General features: G+C 56.1%; 1 protein-coding gene across 14 annotated transcripts in view; it reads right to left on the reverse strand.

Annotated features, from left to right (window-relative positions):
- TCF3 (transcription factor 3) overlaps nt 1-14,157 on the reverse strand; it is an 82,530-nt gene that overhangs the window by 19,532 nt on the left and 48,841 nt on the right. For all 14 annotated transcript variants that reach the window (XM_056512554.1, XM_056512550.1, XM_056512558.1 and 11 more), the window contains 3 exons: nt 5,911-5,978; nt 2,915-3,044; nt 1,297-1,346 (listed from right to left, as the gene is read on the reverse strand). In XM_056512554.1, coding sequence (XP_056368529.1) covers nt 1,297-1,346; nt 2,915-3,044; nt 5,911-5,978 — 248 coding nt within the window. The remainder of the gene's footprint in view (nt 1-1,296; nt 1,347-2,914; nt 3,045-5,910; nt 5,979-14,157) is intronic.

Raw genomic sequence — 14,157 nt, forward strand, 5'->3', positions numbered from 1 at the left:
GCACAGCCCCGGGCTGGGGGCAGAGCCCAACGGGACAGAGCCGTCCCCCTCCAAGCACGCAAACATTCCAGCCAGGAATGCAGCCCCGGCCGCCAGACAGCTCCCGTGTTCCTGCAGGAACCCCGCAGCCCGCTCCAATTAGCTTTCCTGCAGATCCCATTACTTGCAGCCACAAAGCCATTGTTGAGTTTATTCCCCTGAACAGCCGCGGGAGCAGGGATCGCGTATTCCTGCGGGCTCTCAGCTTTCCCGTAAAGCAGCGCACACCTGGAGGGGCTCAGCTGCCTCCCCCAGCGCAAGTGCGCTGAAAGCCGAGCCCCGGTGTCGCCTTTCACTCGCCACATAGCGGCAAACCCGGCCCCGGCTGTGGGCCAGGGGCCCACGGAGCTCTCGCAGCGCCTGCCCATCCTCGCCCACGGGAAATCGCTTCCCAGCCCTGCGATCCCGGCCCTGCGATCCTGGCCCTGCGATCCCATCCCTGCGATCCCATCCCTGCGATCCCATCCCTGTGCTGCGATCCCACCCCTGCAATCCCATCCCTGCGATCCCATCCCTGCGATCCCAGCCCTGTGATCCCATCCCTGAGATCCCATCCCTGCGATCCCATCCCTGCGATCCCACCCCTGCGATCCCATCCCTGCGATCCCATCCCTGCGATCCCACCCCTGCGATCCCATCCCTGCGATCCCATCCCTGCGATCCCATCCCTGAGATCCCATCCCTGAGATCCCATCCCTGCGATCCCATCCCTGCGATCCCGGCCCTGCGATCCCATCCCTGCGATCCCAGCCCTGCGATCCCATCCCTGCGATCCCATCCCTGAGATCCCATCCCTGAGATCCCATCCCTGCGATCCCATCCCTGCGATCCCATCCCTGCGATCCCGGCCCTGCAATCTCAGCCCTGCGATCTCAGCCCTGCGATCTCAGCCCTGCAATCCCATCCCTGCGATCCCAGCCCTGTGATCCCAGCCCTGTGATCCCATCCCTGCAATCCCATCCCTGCAATCCCATCCCTGTGATCCCAGCCCTGTGATCCCATCCCTGTGATCCCAGCCCTGCAATCCCATCCCTGTGATCCCATCCCTGCAATCCCATCCCTGCAATCCCATCCCTGCGATCCCATCCCTGCGATCCCATCCCTGCGATCCCATCCCTGCGATCCCAGCCCTGCGATCCCAGCCCTGTGATCCCGGCCCTGCGATCCCATCCCTGCAATCCCATCCCTGCAATCCCGGCCCGCTTGCCCGGGACTGGCCGGGCTGCAGGGACACAGGAAGGCGCTGCTGCCACTTACCGAGGAGGGGAGTCCAGGAGGCACCTTCCGAACCTTCTTGGGCTGTCCATCTGGGCAAAACAAGAGAGGATCTGGGTTTTCAGGAGGGTTAAGGGGAGGGGAAACGAGCTGCAGCTAAAGTCTCTGGGGTTGGAAACTGCAGGCACAGACAGGGCTGAGATCCCAAATGTCCCGTGGCCAAGGAAGCATCAACAGTGAAAATGTCCAAGGGTGAGCTTCTCCAAATCCTGTCTGCACCCTCTGGGGGCAGGTTTAACATCCACACAGCGATCCCAGGACAGCAAGGGCTTGTTGGGAGACAATGAGCCCATAAAAATAATAACATGTAATGTTATAACCCCTCAGTGGGTTTTTTTCTGGAAATGCTTTTAACTTGAAGTGGGTTTGTGGAGAGAGGATGCAGCAAGGGAACATGTGCAGGGCTGGGCTGTATTTTCATTTGCTTCCTACACAAGGATAGAATTGGGAAAGCTTCACTGCTGCAGGAGGCAGGGATGTGCTTCCCAGGGACAGACCACAGCCCATCCCTCCAGCTCCAGCTCTGGAGGGGGACACAGTGTCCTGGAGGAAGGGGACAGTTCAGGGAGGTGGTGGGGAAACATCCAGAAGTGGCTCAAGGGGAAGCATAGGCTAAACAGTAATAATTTTTTAAATCAATTTTTCATATTTATTATTTTTATAACTATTTTTCCATAATTATGTTTTATTATTTTTCATCATTATTTTTTATGATTTTTCATAATTAAGGAAAGCCCTGGCTGGAGGGTGTAGGGTGCTAACACAGCAACCTGCCAAGCCAGGGACTCTGCTGGGATGTACCTCCAGAGCAGAAATTCATGCCACAGAATGCTACAGAATCATTTTGCAGGTTGAAATCAGAGTAGGTGCCTTTTTCTGAAAAGCACTGAAATATGCACCCATCATTGGGTCACTTCTGGTTTCATGTGCTGGGGAAAGCCCGAAATAGCAGCAGGAAAGTGGCTCTGGAGGGTGCAGGGGGAACTGTGACGAGAAACACAAGTTCTGGGGAACTGGAGCTTGTCTTCCCTCTGAACTTAAACTCAGACTTGACCCCAGCCTTTGGTAAAAGCTTATTCCCAGGTGGATCCAGACATGGGCAAGCCCTGCCTGGGAACAGCAGAGCTCTTGGGGCACACTCCCTGTGTCCCAGGCACAGCACCCAGACCTCCTGCTGCCTCCTACCCAGCCACAGGGACAGCCTCCATGGCAGCCCAGGGCTTGCCAGGAAGGACAAGTGATGTGCAATGTGGCTGGAGGTGTTTTTACAAGAGCCTCAAGCCCTTGTGTGTACATTTGCTGCTTTCAGCTAATCTGGCATTTTCCAGAAAGAGGGAAATTGCACCTGACTCTGAGCACCCCTTTTTTGAGGTTGGATCTCTCTCTTTCTCTCTCTCTTTCTCTAGATATATATATATATATATATATATGAGATATTTATATGCATTCCCTCCCCAGAAAAGAGCAAATCCATGCTAGGGACACACATGGCAACATGAGTCCCTTGTTCAACATCAGTGTCCTCATTCCCAAAGGCAGATGTGGCGAGGGCACGTGCCCAGGTGGCGTGGTGGCACCCTGGGGACAGGCAGTCACTCACCTATGCTGCTCTCTGCACCTCTCCTGCGAGGATTGTTGGGGTAGGAAAAATACTGAGACCCCCCTTTGCCCCCGGTGGGGGAAAGCGTGCTGGGGCTGGCGATGCCCATCTCGCCTGGCAGGAAACCGGGCTGCAAACAAGCAGAGAGAAATTTCCCATGGAATTACACTGCAGAGCGACTCGCTGGCAGAGAACAGAGCTGCTTTGAGCCACCTTCACACCAATGCAGCTGAGGGGAAAAATAAACATGAGCCAAGGGGCCAGGAGGGAAAGCCAATGCGTAAATATGGGGGGTGGAGGTGGGGGAATAGGTGTGCTGGAACAAAAGGGGCTTTCAGCTTGTGCTTTCCTGCTGGACCCCAGCAAGGAGCCTCTGCAAACCAGGGATGCAAACCAGCAGGTGCCATGGTGGGGGACACTGTGATGCCATGGGAGGATCATCACAGTGCCATGCTCACCTTGATGTCCAGGAGGACAGGAGGGGCCCCATGTTGTGGCCAGCGCCCTGGAATGGCACTGCCACCGCTCAGGGTGGTTTTCTCCTGAGTTTTATCAGGGAAAAGCCAAATCCCTCTTTCTAAAGGCAGGAAACTCCTCCCTGGTGTTTATCCCGGCTGACCTTGGGCACGCTGGGAAGCAGCACAGAGCTGGGGGAGCTGGAGCCCAGGGTTCTCCTCCTGGGCTGGAGCCTCTCCTGCAGCACTGCCCCCTCACCTCGGGAGGAAGCTCAGTGCATTTACATGGAGCTGCACTGGGATGGCAAAGGGCCCTCCAGTCCCAAAAGCTCAGCTTTGACCCATCTTCCGAGGGCAACACATGGAAATAAAGGAGGATTTCAGGCTTTTGAGAAACTGGAAAGAAAAACCTTTGCTTTCAAACTCTGTCTCCTCCAGAAAGGGGTCAGGGAGGGAAAGAGGAGCTCGTGTGTTCACAGCTGGTGACATTCCTGCAATCTGTTCCACTGCTCAGGTTTCCTCTGCTCCGACCCGCTCTGTGCACGGCCAAGGAAAGCACCCGGAGGGATCCCAGGAGCTGCTGCCCTGCTCCTCCTGCAGGCAGCAACCCACTGGGACTTTGAGGCAATTTCCCAGAGAAAAGGGTTTTCTTCCCATTTCCTCTCCTTGGGGATGCCCCAGGAGATGGTTGAGGGTTAAACAAGGAGGAAATGCCCTGCCAGCTGTGCCCCAGAGCAAGGCATTTTTGGGGAAGAACCTGATCCCCATCCAGGGCATCTCCAACAGACAATTTTTTATCTTTTCAAAAATAATAATTAAAAAAAGGTCAACCCCTCCCCTTACTCCCCCAAGTTGGAGCCAGAAGCAACAACTGCTCTGGGGGCCACAGAGGCTCCACTGGCCTCCCCCCACCCCCACAAGGGGGTTTTGTCTCCTCTCCACATCAAGTGGGATTTGCCACCCGATCCCAAGCCCAGTGCCGCCTCTCCCGGGGCCTCTCCCGGCCATTTGCCCCCCCATTTCTGTTACCTTATATTCCCCCTCCTCCACAAAAGCCCAGCAAAACCATCACATCCAAAAGCAACACTTGGCACTGGGCCCAGTTTTCTTTGAGCAGCTTCAGTGGTAAATGAAATCCACTCTGGCACAGCCAGCACAGCTGCTCCAGCAAAGGAAACATCCTCACTTCAGAGAGGAGGAAATTATGACAAATTTGTGTAAAATTAAAACATGTAATATGTGTGTGTGTACATGGATAAAATAAAAGCTGTCCAGCCAAAAGCTCCTCCCTTGGCTGCAGTGCTGGGACTGTTTCCCCTGGGCCACGCCGGGCACTGAGGGGGCACTTGGAGCCACACATCAAAGGGAGGTGCTCACTCCTTCCTGACAAACTATTTCTGGATGCTGCTGGCAGCAGGGGAGGTTATCTCAGGGCTTTCCAGGCTTGGACTGACACCTGTGGTATTCCCCATAGGAATCAAAGTTGCTCCCCCAGCAAAGCCCTGGGGTTCACATGGGGTGACCCAACAGGGCTGGGCTGTGCCTGCAAAGGTGGCTCTGGTGTGCTGGGTCCCTTCCAGGATCGTGGAGACCATGGAGTCCCAGAAGGATTTGGGTTGGGACCCTCCCAGGGAACAATTCCTGCCCAATATCCCATCCAGCCCTGCCCTCTGCCAGTGGCAGCCATTCCCTGGGTCCTGTCCCTCCATCCCTTGTCCCCAGTCCCTCTCCAGCTCTCCTGGAGCCCCTTCAGGCCCTGCCAGGGGCTCTGAGCTCTCCCTGGATCCTTCTCTTCTCCAGGTGAGCACCCCCAGCTGTCCCAGGCTGTCCCCAGAGCAGAGGGGCTCCAGCCCTTGCAGCATCTCCGTGGTTCCTCTGCACTGGCTCCAGCAGCTCCACATCCTGATTCTGGGCCCCAGGGCTGGACAGAGAACTCCTGCTGCAGGTCCTGCATCAACAGCCCCACCATGAACCACAGCTTCACCCAACAGTCACACAAATGATGCTGCAGCAGCACAGAAAGGACACCAGAGACCCTCCCTCCCCAGAACTGGGACACAGGACACCAGCCAGGGAACTGGGAGATGCTGCTGAAGAGGGGAGGGCAAGCCCAGGGCAGGCAATGGAGGGGGAAGGAGCCTCCTGGAACACTCCCCTGCCCACGGCCAGCCTGGCACAGGGAGAAGTGCTGCTTGGATCTGACTCCCTGGAACTCCCCAGCAAGGCAGCGTGGCTGGGTCAGGGCTGATCAAATACAAACCAGGAGTAACAATAACAAAATGAGTGAGGCTGAAGAAGACTGGGAAAGAACTGAGAGGCTGCTACAACCAACATTTTCTAAGCTCTGACAACTCTTTTAAGCTAGCAGCACACACCAGTATGAACCACCAACACTCTGCAGAGGTTTTGGAGCAGAGTAGAGGCTTTCTAGTTTCCCATGCACAGAGATGAGATGTAAATCCAGGCTGGTTTTCATTACCAGACTCTCACTCTCGGGAGCCAGTAAATGAAGCAGAAAATCTCAGCTCATTTTATCATTACCTGGTTTAGTCCTGGCATCCCTGTGTCTCTTCCAAACGTGGAGTATGAGGCTCTTTCACTGCTCTTCCCTGCAGAAGGAGAAAAGACAATGTTTGGGATAAGAGAGAAGTGGAGGGCTGTTTTATTTTCCCCCCAGACATCTGGATCCTGCTAAGGGACAAATCCTGTTCCCATGAGGCAGCTGGCCCTGAAACCTCCCAAGAAGGAACAGCCTGAAAAGCTTGTGCTAAAGCAGGAGCTGCTTTAGGCTCACAGAGAGCAGGGCCATAAACACCAAAAGCCTGGAGCTGCAGAGCACAGGGAAGTGCTTGTGGCCATGGAAACTGGCAGTGTGAGCCCCGAGCCAAAGCTCCCTGCAGACACCAGAGAGCTGCCAGCTGGACTTGGCAGGGCCAGGCTGGAGCAGCCCAAGGGCCAGGAGCAGTGACCAGAGCCCAGGTGTGCTTCCAGACAACAGGAAATGCAGCCCCAGCACAGGAGAGCTCAGCTCCTGCTCCACACAGGGCTCTGGGCACCTTCTGACCCTCTCCTGGGGGAGGCTCAACTTCCCAAAACCTGCAGTTCCTCACAGCCAGAGCATCGCTGCCAGCTGGGATCTGTGTGCCAACAGCCCCATGCCAGCAGGGACTGTGTGCCCCTGGGAACTTCACAGAATCCCAGACTGGTTTGGGTTGGATGGGACCTCAAAGCCCACCCAGTGCCACCCCTGCCCTGGCAGGGACACCTCCCACTGTCCCAGGCTGCTCCAGCCCCAATGTCCAGCCTGGCCTGGGACACTGCCAGGGATCCAGGGGCAGCCACAGCTGCTCTGGGCACCCTGTGCCAGGGCTCCCCACCCTCCCAGGGAACAATTCCTGCCCAATATCCCATCCAGCCCTGCCCTCTGCCAGTGGGAAACCATTGCCCCTCATCCTGGCACTCAGGATCAATGAGGGCTCCTCTCACAACCACCTCACAGTGTACACATGCAGCTGAAAATAACGTTTTGAAGGGCCAAAAAAAAAAAAAAAAAGGAGTCCATACGCCTGGTGGGATGTTCCCTCTATGAAACATCCTGGCCTCTAGGAACCTCTCCTGCCTCATGGTCACTGCCCTGGGCACAGCATGGCCCCAGCCAGCAGCAGCCAGGGGTGCCAGGACAGCAAAGGACACGAGAAAGGGAGGAAGGGAATGGTTCTGTGCTGTGCCTGGAGCAGCTGGAGGCACAACAGTGTCCTTTGGGATTCTCTCCATCCCCCTATGGCAAAACCAGACACCCTTCTAGTAGGGAACAGGCACTCCAGCAGCCCCCAGCCCCAAACCCTTCCTGAAAAGGGGATCACAGATCAGATCCTGCCGCCGGTCTGGCTTAGGGAGCAAAATTGGGAGGGGCAGGATTTTGCCAATCTGCTTATCCTAAAGCCAGCCCCGAGGCCACTAAGATGCAGGTTAATGCACTGGGGCGACGCTGAGGCTGGCAGGACTCTCCCCACCCCACTAAGAGGTTTTTGGGGAGCAGATGAAGAGGGGAGCGGAAGCAAAATGCCTCAAACCAGATGCCTGAAGCACAAGGCCCAGAGACCAGAGAATGCCAGAGTGGTTTGTGTTGGAAGGGATCTTGAAGATCACCTCATTGCAGCCCCTGCCACAGACACCTCCCACTGTCCCAGGCTGCTCCAAGCTCTGTCCAACTCAGCCTTGGGCACTGCCAGGGATCCAGGGGCAGCCACAGCTGCTCGGGGTACCCTGTGCCAGATGGGAAAAGAGAGGAGGCTGCTCATTTTGCAACATTACCATGGAGAACTTGGTTCTTAAACTCAACCCAAAAATTTTAGAGTGGATTCCTCCACTACAACCCCCAAGCCCAGACCCCCATTCCTGATGGAAGGTCCTGGGGTGCAGCCTCTCCCTCCCTCTGTCTAGTGACGGCCAGAGGCTCTGGGTGCTGCTGCCATTTCCTTTCAGAGGCTTAAACATTAAGTAAACAAAGGTCAAAATGTCAGAGGATGGATCTCCTAAATGACCTAATTTCTAAAAGAGCTTAAGAGCTCGATCCGCCACAGCACCAGCCACGGGCACAAAGGACTCAGCAGGTTGTGGCATCAGGCAGGTCCTGATTACTCCTAAAGCAGAGGAAAAGCAGGGTAATGCCGGGGGGGTTGGCTGGACAGCAGCAGACAGGTCTCCTATCTGATAACAGTGCTGCTTCTGTGTGTGACTGCAGTGGGGAACCATGGAATGGTTTGGGTTGGAAGGGACCCTAAAGCCCATCGAGTCCCGTGCCCTGCCATGGGCAGGGACACCTGCCACCATCCCAGACAGCTCCAAACCCCATCCAGCAGCCTCTGCCATCACCAGAGAACTTGGGCTGAACCATGGGGCTCCTGGATGTGTGTGAGAAGGTGAAGGGACACTGGGCAATCCCCAGCCATGTGCAGTTTAACAAGGGCAAGTGTCAGACCCTGCCCTGGGGTGGGGCAGCCCTGGATGCAGGGACAGGCTGGCAATGAGAGGCTGGAGAGCAGCGCCCTGGGAAGGGACCTGGGGGTCCTGGTCGGTGCCAAGTTGGATCTGAGTCACCACTGGCAGCCCAAAGGGCCCCCGTGTGCTGGGGCACCAGGCCAGGGAGGGATTGTCCCACCCTGCTCTGCACTGGGGCAGCCTCACCTCCAGTGCTGGGGCACCTTGGGCACCACAGGGTCAGAAGGAGCCAAAGCTGTTGGAGAGTGTCCAAAGGAGGGACCCGGAGCTGGGGAAGGGCTGAGGAGCAGCTGAGGGCACTTGGCTCGTTCAGCTGGAGCAGAGGAGACTGAGGGGAGACTCCTCGGGGGCTGCAGCTCCTGCCGAGGGAAGGCAGAGGGGCAGGGGCTGAGCTCTGCTCTGGGACAGGGCCAGGAGCCCAGCAAGGGCTGGAGCTGTGTCAGGGCTGGCATGGAGCTCAGGGAAAGGTTCTTCCCCCCGAGGGTGCTGGGCACTGCCCAGGCTCCCCAGGGAATGGTCCCGGCCCCAAGGCTGCCAGAGCTGCAGGAGCGTTTGGACAGCGCTCTCAGGGATGCTCAGGGTGGGGCTGTTGGGGGCTGGGCAGGGACAGGGACTGCACTGATGGTCCCTGAGGGTCCCTCCAGCTCAGGATATTCCAGGATTCTTTGAACCCAGTGTCAGTTCTGCACTGCTCCAATCCCTTCTTTGGATGTCTCTCATTTCTCACTGAGCAGCTACTGCACCCTTGGATCTGTGGGTGCTCCATAGGATGGGGGTCATTGGGAAAGACAGGGCAGCCCTGGCCAGCCCCAGCTTCTGCACCTTCCACCACCACATAACAAGGAAAAAAAGCAGTAATAAACTCAGCAGAAGAAATTTTACATTTAAGTGTGTATGAAAACAAGGCAGAAGAAAGAATGGCAAACTGTTCTGGACTGGAATGTACCTAAGCCTGCTGAAATTCAAAAGGTGCACAAGGTGAGCAAGGAAAGGCTGAAGTTGCCAGCAGAAGGAGCTGTTTCTGTGGGCAGGGAGATGGCAAACCCAGACCCACCCTGTCACCCCTTGGCAGCCACAGCCCAGGGCACCAAGCAGGAAAGGTGGCAAAGCCCCAGGAAGGAGGCAAGGACCAGGATGGAGACAAGTAAAGCTCCCCAAACTCCATCTTGCTCCCTACAGAATTACTGAAATCCTGCACGTGGGCGTGGAGGGATCTTGTGGGAGGAGGAGGAGAAGAGAGGGGGAACAAATCCCTTGAAGAGGAAAGGGCTTCCTTTGGAAAGGACATGAAGCACAATGGAGGCACCTTGAGTCAGTGCACCCAGAGACTGGCTGAGAGCATTCAGCATTTCCAGATCTTTCTGGCACCCCCTCCTCCTGCCCCTCATCTACCTGTGCTGCCTCCAGCCCTGCCTAAGGAGCCATTTCCCAGCCTCTCTCCTCTCCCTGTTCCCTCCTGCAGGATCTGGCTGTGTGGGGCTCTGGGCAGCCTCCCCCAGTCCTGCCTTCAGCCAGGGCTTTTCCAGAGGAACCTCCCATGCTGTTTGTGCCACTCCTCCCAAAGGCACATCTGCTCCTGAGCTTGGAGATGAAGTGGAAAAATAAAAACTGCTCTTCTCAGAGGTTCCCACCCGCTCTGGCAGTGTCAGGGATTGGTTTTGGCACCCTGGATCATGGCAGCATCTCACCTCCACCAGAGCAAACTGCTTTTACATAAATCATGGGCTTGCCATTTTTCACACAGACCACAAAATCATGGAACAGCCTGAGCTGGAAGGGATCCACAGGGATCACCGAGTCCAACTCCTGGCCCTACACTTGACAGCCAAAGAAAAAATATTTAAATGCTGCCTACAAGTTTTTCCAGCACTGGCAGAACCAGTGCCCCCACATCACCCCAGCCCCAGCACAGCCACCACCCACCACACACCTCCCCCAGCCCCACACTGCTAATTCCATTAGAATTCCAGCCTGGGGGAAGAGGGGAGGAAAAACACAGCCTGGGATTAAAAATGGGGAGGAAAAAAAGAAGTTAAAAAACCAGGAGCAGCAACAACACCCTGATTAAACCCATTGTCCAGGAAGAACCCAATCTACAGGCACTGACAATACCCACCCGATTAGGAACACTGCTCTGAAAGGCAGCTAATTACTAGAAATAATTACTAGAAAGAAATCTGTTATGGCTTATCAGTTTCCTCACTGTTTAACCACCCCACTCCCCGCCTGTCCCTGCTGAAGATGAATGGTAAATTGTGAAATTGGGGATTTCAAACAGACAAAAAGCCCTTCCCACCCTCCTCACCCTCTGAGAGGAGCTGGTTTGTCACTGTGCTGTGTCCTGGAACCACCCCGGGACAGCCAGAGATGCTCCTGCCAGCTCTCCCCACCCCAGGCTGGGAAGCTCAGAACTGCCCAGGAGGTTCCCTGTCCTCCAGGGAACCAAAGGCTCAAAGCTGGAAAACTTGGAGGAGGGAACAATGGAGGGCTCAGACATTGGTTCTGCTCACCTGGTTCAAAGCCCCCACCTGGCAGCCTGGGATGCTCCTCATTCAGAGCACTGATGGTGCTTCCATTCTGGGATTTAGAATCACAGAATCCTGGAATATCCTGAGCTGGATCCCTCAGGGATGATCAGTGCAGCCCCTGTCCCTGCCCAGCCCCCAACAGCCCCACCCTGAGCATCCCTGAGAGCGCTGTCCAAACGCTCCTGCAGCTCTGGCAGCCTTGGGGCCGGGACCATTCCCTGGGGAGCCTGGGCAGTGCCCGCACCCTCGGGGGGAAGAACCTTTCCCTGAGCTCCATGCCAGCCCTGACACAGCTCCAGCCCTTGCTGGGCTCCTGGCCCTGTCCCAGAGCAGAGCTCAGCCCCTGCCCCTCTGCCTTCCCTCGGCAGGAGCTGCAGCCCCCGAGGAGTCTCCCCTCAGTCTCCTCTGCTCCAGCTGAACGAGCCAAGTGCCCTCAGCTGCTCCTCAGCCCTTCCCCAGCTCCGGTCCCTAATTTGAACAATTTCTAATTTATTTTCTTACTCTTTTGACAAATTTATGTTATTCAATCCAGTGCAACACAGCCCAGAGCTCCCTGCCCATCCATCTCACAGAGAGCTCTGATTTTCCTCATCACCTGTGGAGCTGAAGCTGTGGCAGAGGGAAGTGACTGAAGATTCCCCTCACACTGTGCCTTTATGGGAGCAGGAGGGGCATCACCCCAGCCCTGTGGGAGCCCTGGATGGGGGAGCATCTCCCACAGTGCTGTGTCAGGGCAGCCCCTCTCGGGTGCCTCCCAAAGTCAAGCTCCCATCATGCCCCATGTTCATCCAAAGAACATCCATGAGCTCAAACTCAACAGCTGAACAAAAATCAGTGCTTTTCCTTTCAAACTGCTTTTGGATCAGGAGTGCATCCTGTGATCCACAAGGTCAGTATCCTGACACTGGGCTGGACTGGGGTGAGGAGCAGGGACCATTCCTCTGGCTGCCACCCACTGCTGCTCCTGCTCTGGGACCACTGCAGGGAACAACAGGGATTAAATCAGAGCTTTGTACTGCCCCAGCTCCACCCCAGGGGCTGAGCAGCCCTTCCTCAGTGCCACTGGGAGGGAACTCAGGCTGGGGAGGAGGACCCTGGGCAGGGGATGAGAGCTTGGGCTGGGGTGACACCAAAGGACCCAACCAGGACAGAACAGGGATACAGCCTGCAGGGATTTCAGGGATGTGCTGGCAGTGTCCTGCTCCCCTCAAATTCAGACCTTTCCTTCTCTCCTGGCCAGGCAGATCCCTCCAGCCCTGCCCTTCCCATGCTGCTCGTGGAGTTTGTGAGCCCAGCTCCCAGCACAGAGACACACTGGGCACAAATCTGCATGGACACACTGCACTGCTCCCCTACCCAAAGAGCCCCTCCACCCTGCACTTCCCAGCCCCTCTCCTTGCTCCCTGCTCCTGTCAGATCAGTCTGAGTGCTGACATGCAGGAGGGGGAGCACTGGCTGCACAAGGGCCCGAAAATGCCACCAGCCTGCAGGGGCAGGGGAATTCTTCACCCTGCAAGGGATGTGATCACTGCCTCAAAGCTCAGGCAGGCAGGAGCTCCTCAGCCCACCAAACACTGTCAGAGCACAGCCTCCTTTTCCATGTGAAAAACTGAGGAAAAAAAAATCACCATTTGCTCCATTTCTGCATCAAGTGCTACCTGCTGTAGTGTCCCTTTGCTGTGGAAAGGTGCTCCCTGTCCCTAAAGCCCATCCTCAGAGGAAAGCAGACTGCAGCCTGGCCCTGGGGCATGCATGGACTTCAGGAACACAAAATGCAAAGGATGGGGGTCCCAGGAGGAGCCATCACCACCCTGACTGCTCAGAGCCCAGCACTGACTTGGGGGGCCCTTTCAGCTCAGCCTCCCTCTCTACTGGCCCAACCCACCCCTGCCAACACAGAGCATCCAGGCTGCTCCCAAAATGGCTCTTCACACAGTTCCTGATCCTCTCTGAAGAAATGGAGGTCGAGTGGGAAAGAGATAAAAATTCTGATCTTGCAGAAGGGCTTAGATGTTTCACACAGTTTTTCCATCAACTACCACAACATGTTCATCCCCATCTGCTCCCTCCACCTCCTCAGATTTTAAAATTCCCTGGTTCCACTCAACCACCCCATTAACATGAACTTCCTCCCTGAGGGGCACCTTGCTGGAAACCAGGGCACACAAGGCACACATTTCCAAAACTCCCCTTTCCCTCCCACTTTTCCTCTGGTTTTACAAAAGCATTATTTCATTTTTCTGCCTTTCTTCTCCCCTATCCCTTTGCATTTTGCCACTCTAAAAGTTTTCAGAAGCAGCTTGGAAAAGATGAAAAGAAAATCCCACCCCTGCTCTTCCCCATGTCCTTCCTTCCCAGCACATGAGTAAAGAGGTAGGTTCAGATTGGATATTGGGCAAGAATTGTTCCCTGGGAGGGTGGGGAGCCCTGGCACAGGGTGCCCAGAGCAGCTGTGGCTGCCCCTGGATCCCTGGCAGTGTCCCAGGCCAGGCTGGACATTGGGGCTGGAGCAGCCTGGGACAGTGGGAGGTGTCCAAGGGTGGCACTGGATGGGATTTAAGGTCCTTTCCCACCCAAAGCCCTCCATGATTCTTTGGTTCTACAATGAAAACTGATTTATGTATTTTGGAACCTGCTCCCAGAATCAATGCTTTCTACTTTAACCACGTTCAATTTTAGGAACAAAAGGCACTTGGAAATATGAGGAACTCTTTCCCCCTGCCTGTTTCCTATTTCAGTGGGGCTGCTCCTGATCCCCCTGTGCCAGAGTGTGGCCACAGCCTTGCTGGCCACAGGGCCAGTGCTGCCCTCAGCTCCAGAGCCCTGGAATCACCTCAGTGCAGGGGAGTGGCTGCAGGGACTGGAGCCCCGGCTTTGAGAGGGAGCCAAAGGCTCTGCCCCACACACATCAAAGGGAACAGCTCCGTGCTCCTCCCCAGGCAGCTCCTTCTCAGCTGGAAGCTCTCAATGCTGCTTTGGCCCCAGGTGTGGGATGGGCAGGGAGGGGTCCCCCCACGCACATCCCCCCAGCCCAGAGCTGCAGCAGGGAACTCTCAGGAACTTCTCTGTGCTCCACTCACATCGTCCTGGGCCACACAGAGAGAAGGAAGATCCTCCTTGCAGAGGGACAGCTGCTCAGAAAGGCTCCTCCCCCTGCACAGGATCCCTGGGACACCCAAAACTCATCCCCAGCAGCACAAGGGGGGGAGCAGAGCTCACAGCGAGCCCCAGCCCTGACCAGGCCAGGCAGGGTCAATGT

Source organism: Oenanthe melanoleuca, chromosome 28 (genome assembly GCF_029582105.1).
Source record: "Oenanthe melanoleuca isolate GR-GAL-2019-014 chromosome 28, OMel1.0, whole genome shotgun sequence".
Taxonomy (NCBI): domain Eukaryota; kingdom Metazoa; phylum Chordata; class Aves; order Passeriformes; family Muscicapidae; genus Oenanthe; species Oenanthe melanoleuca.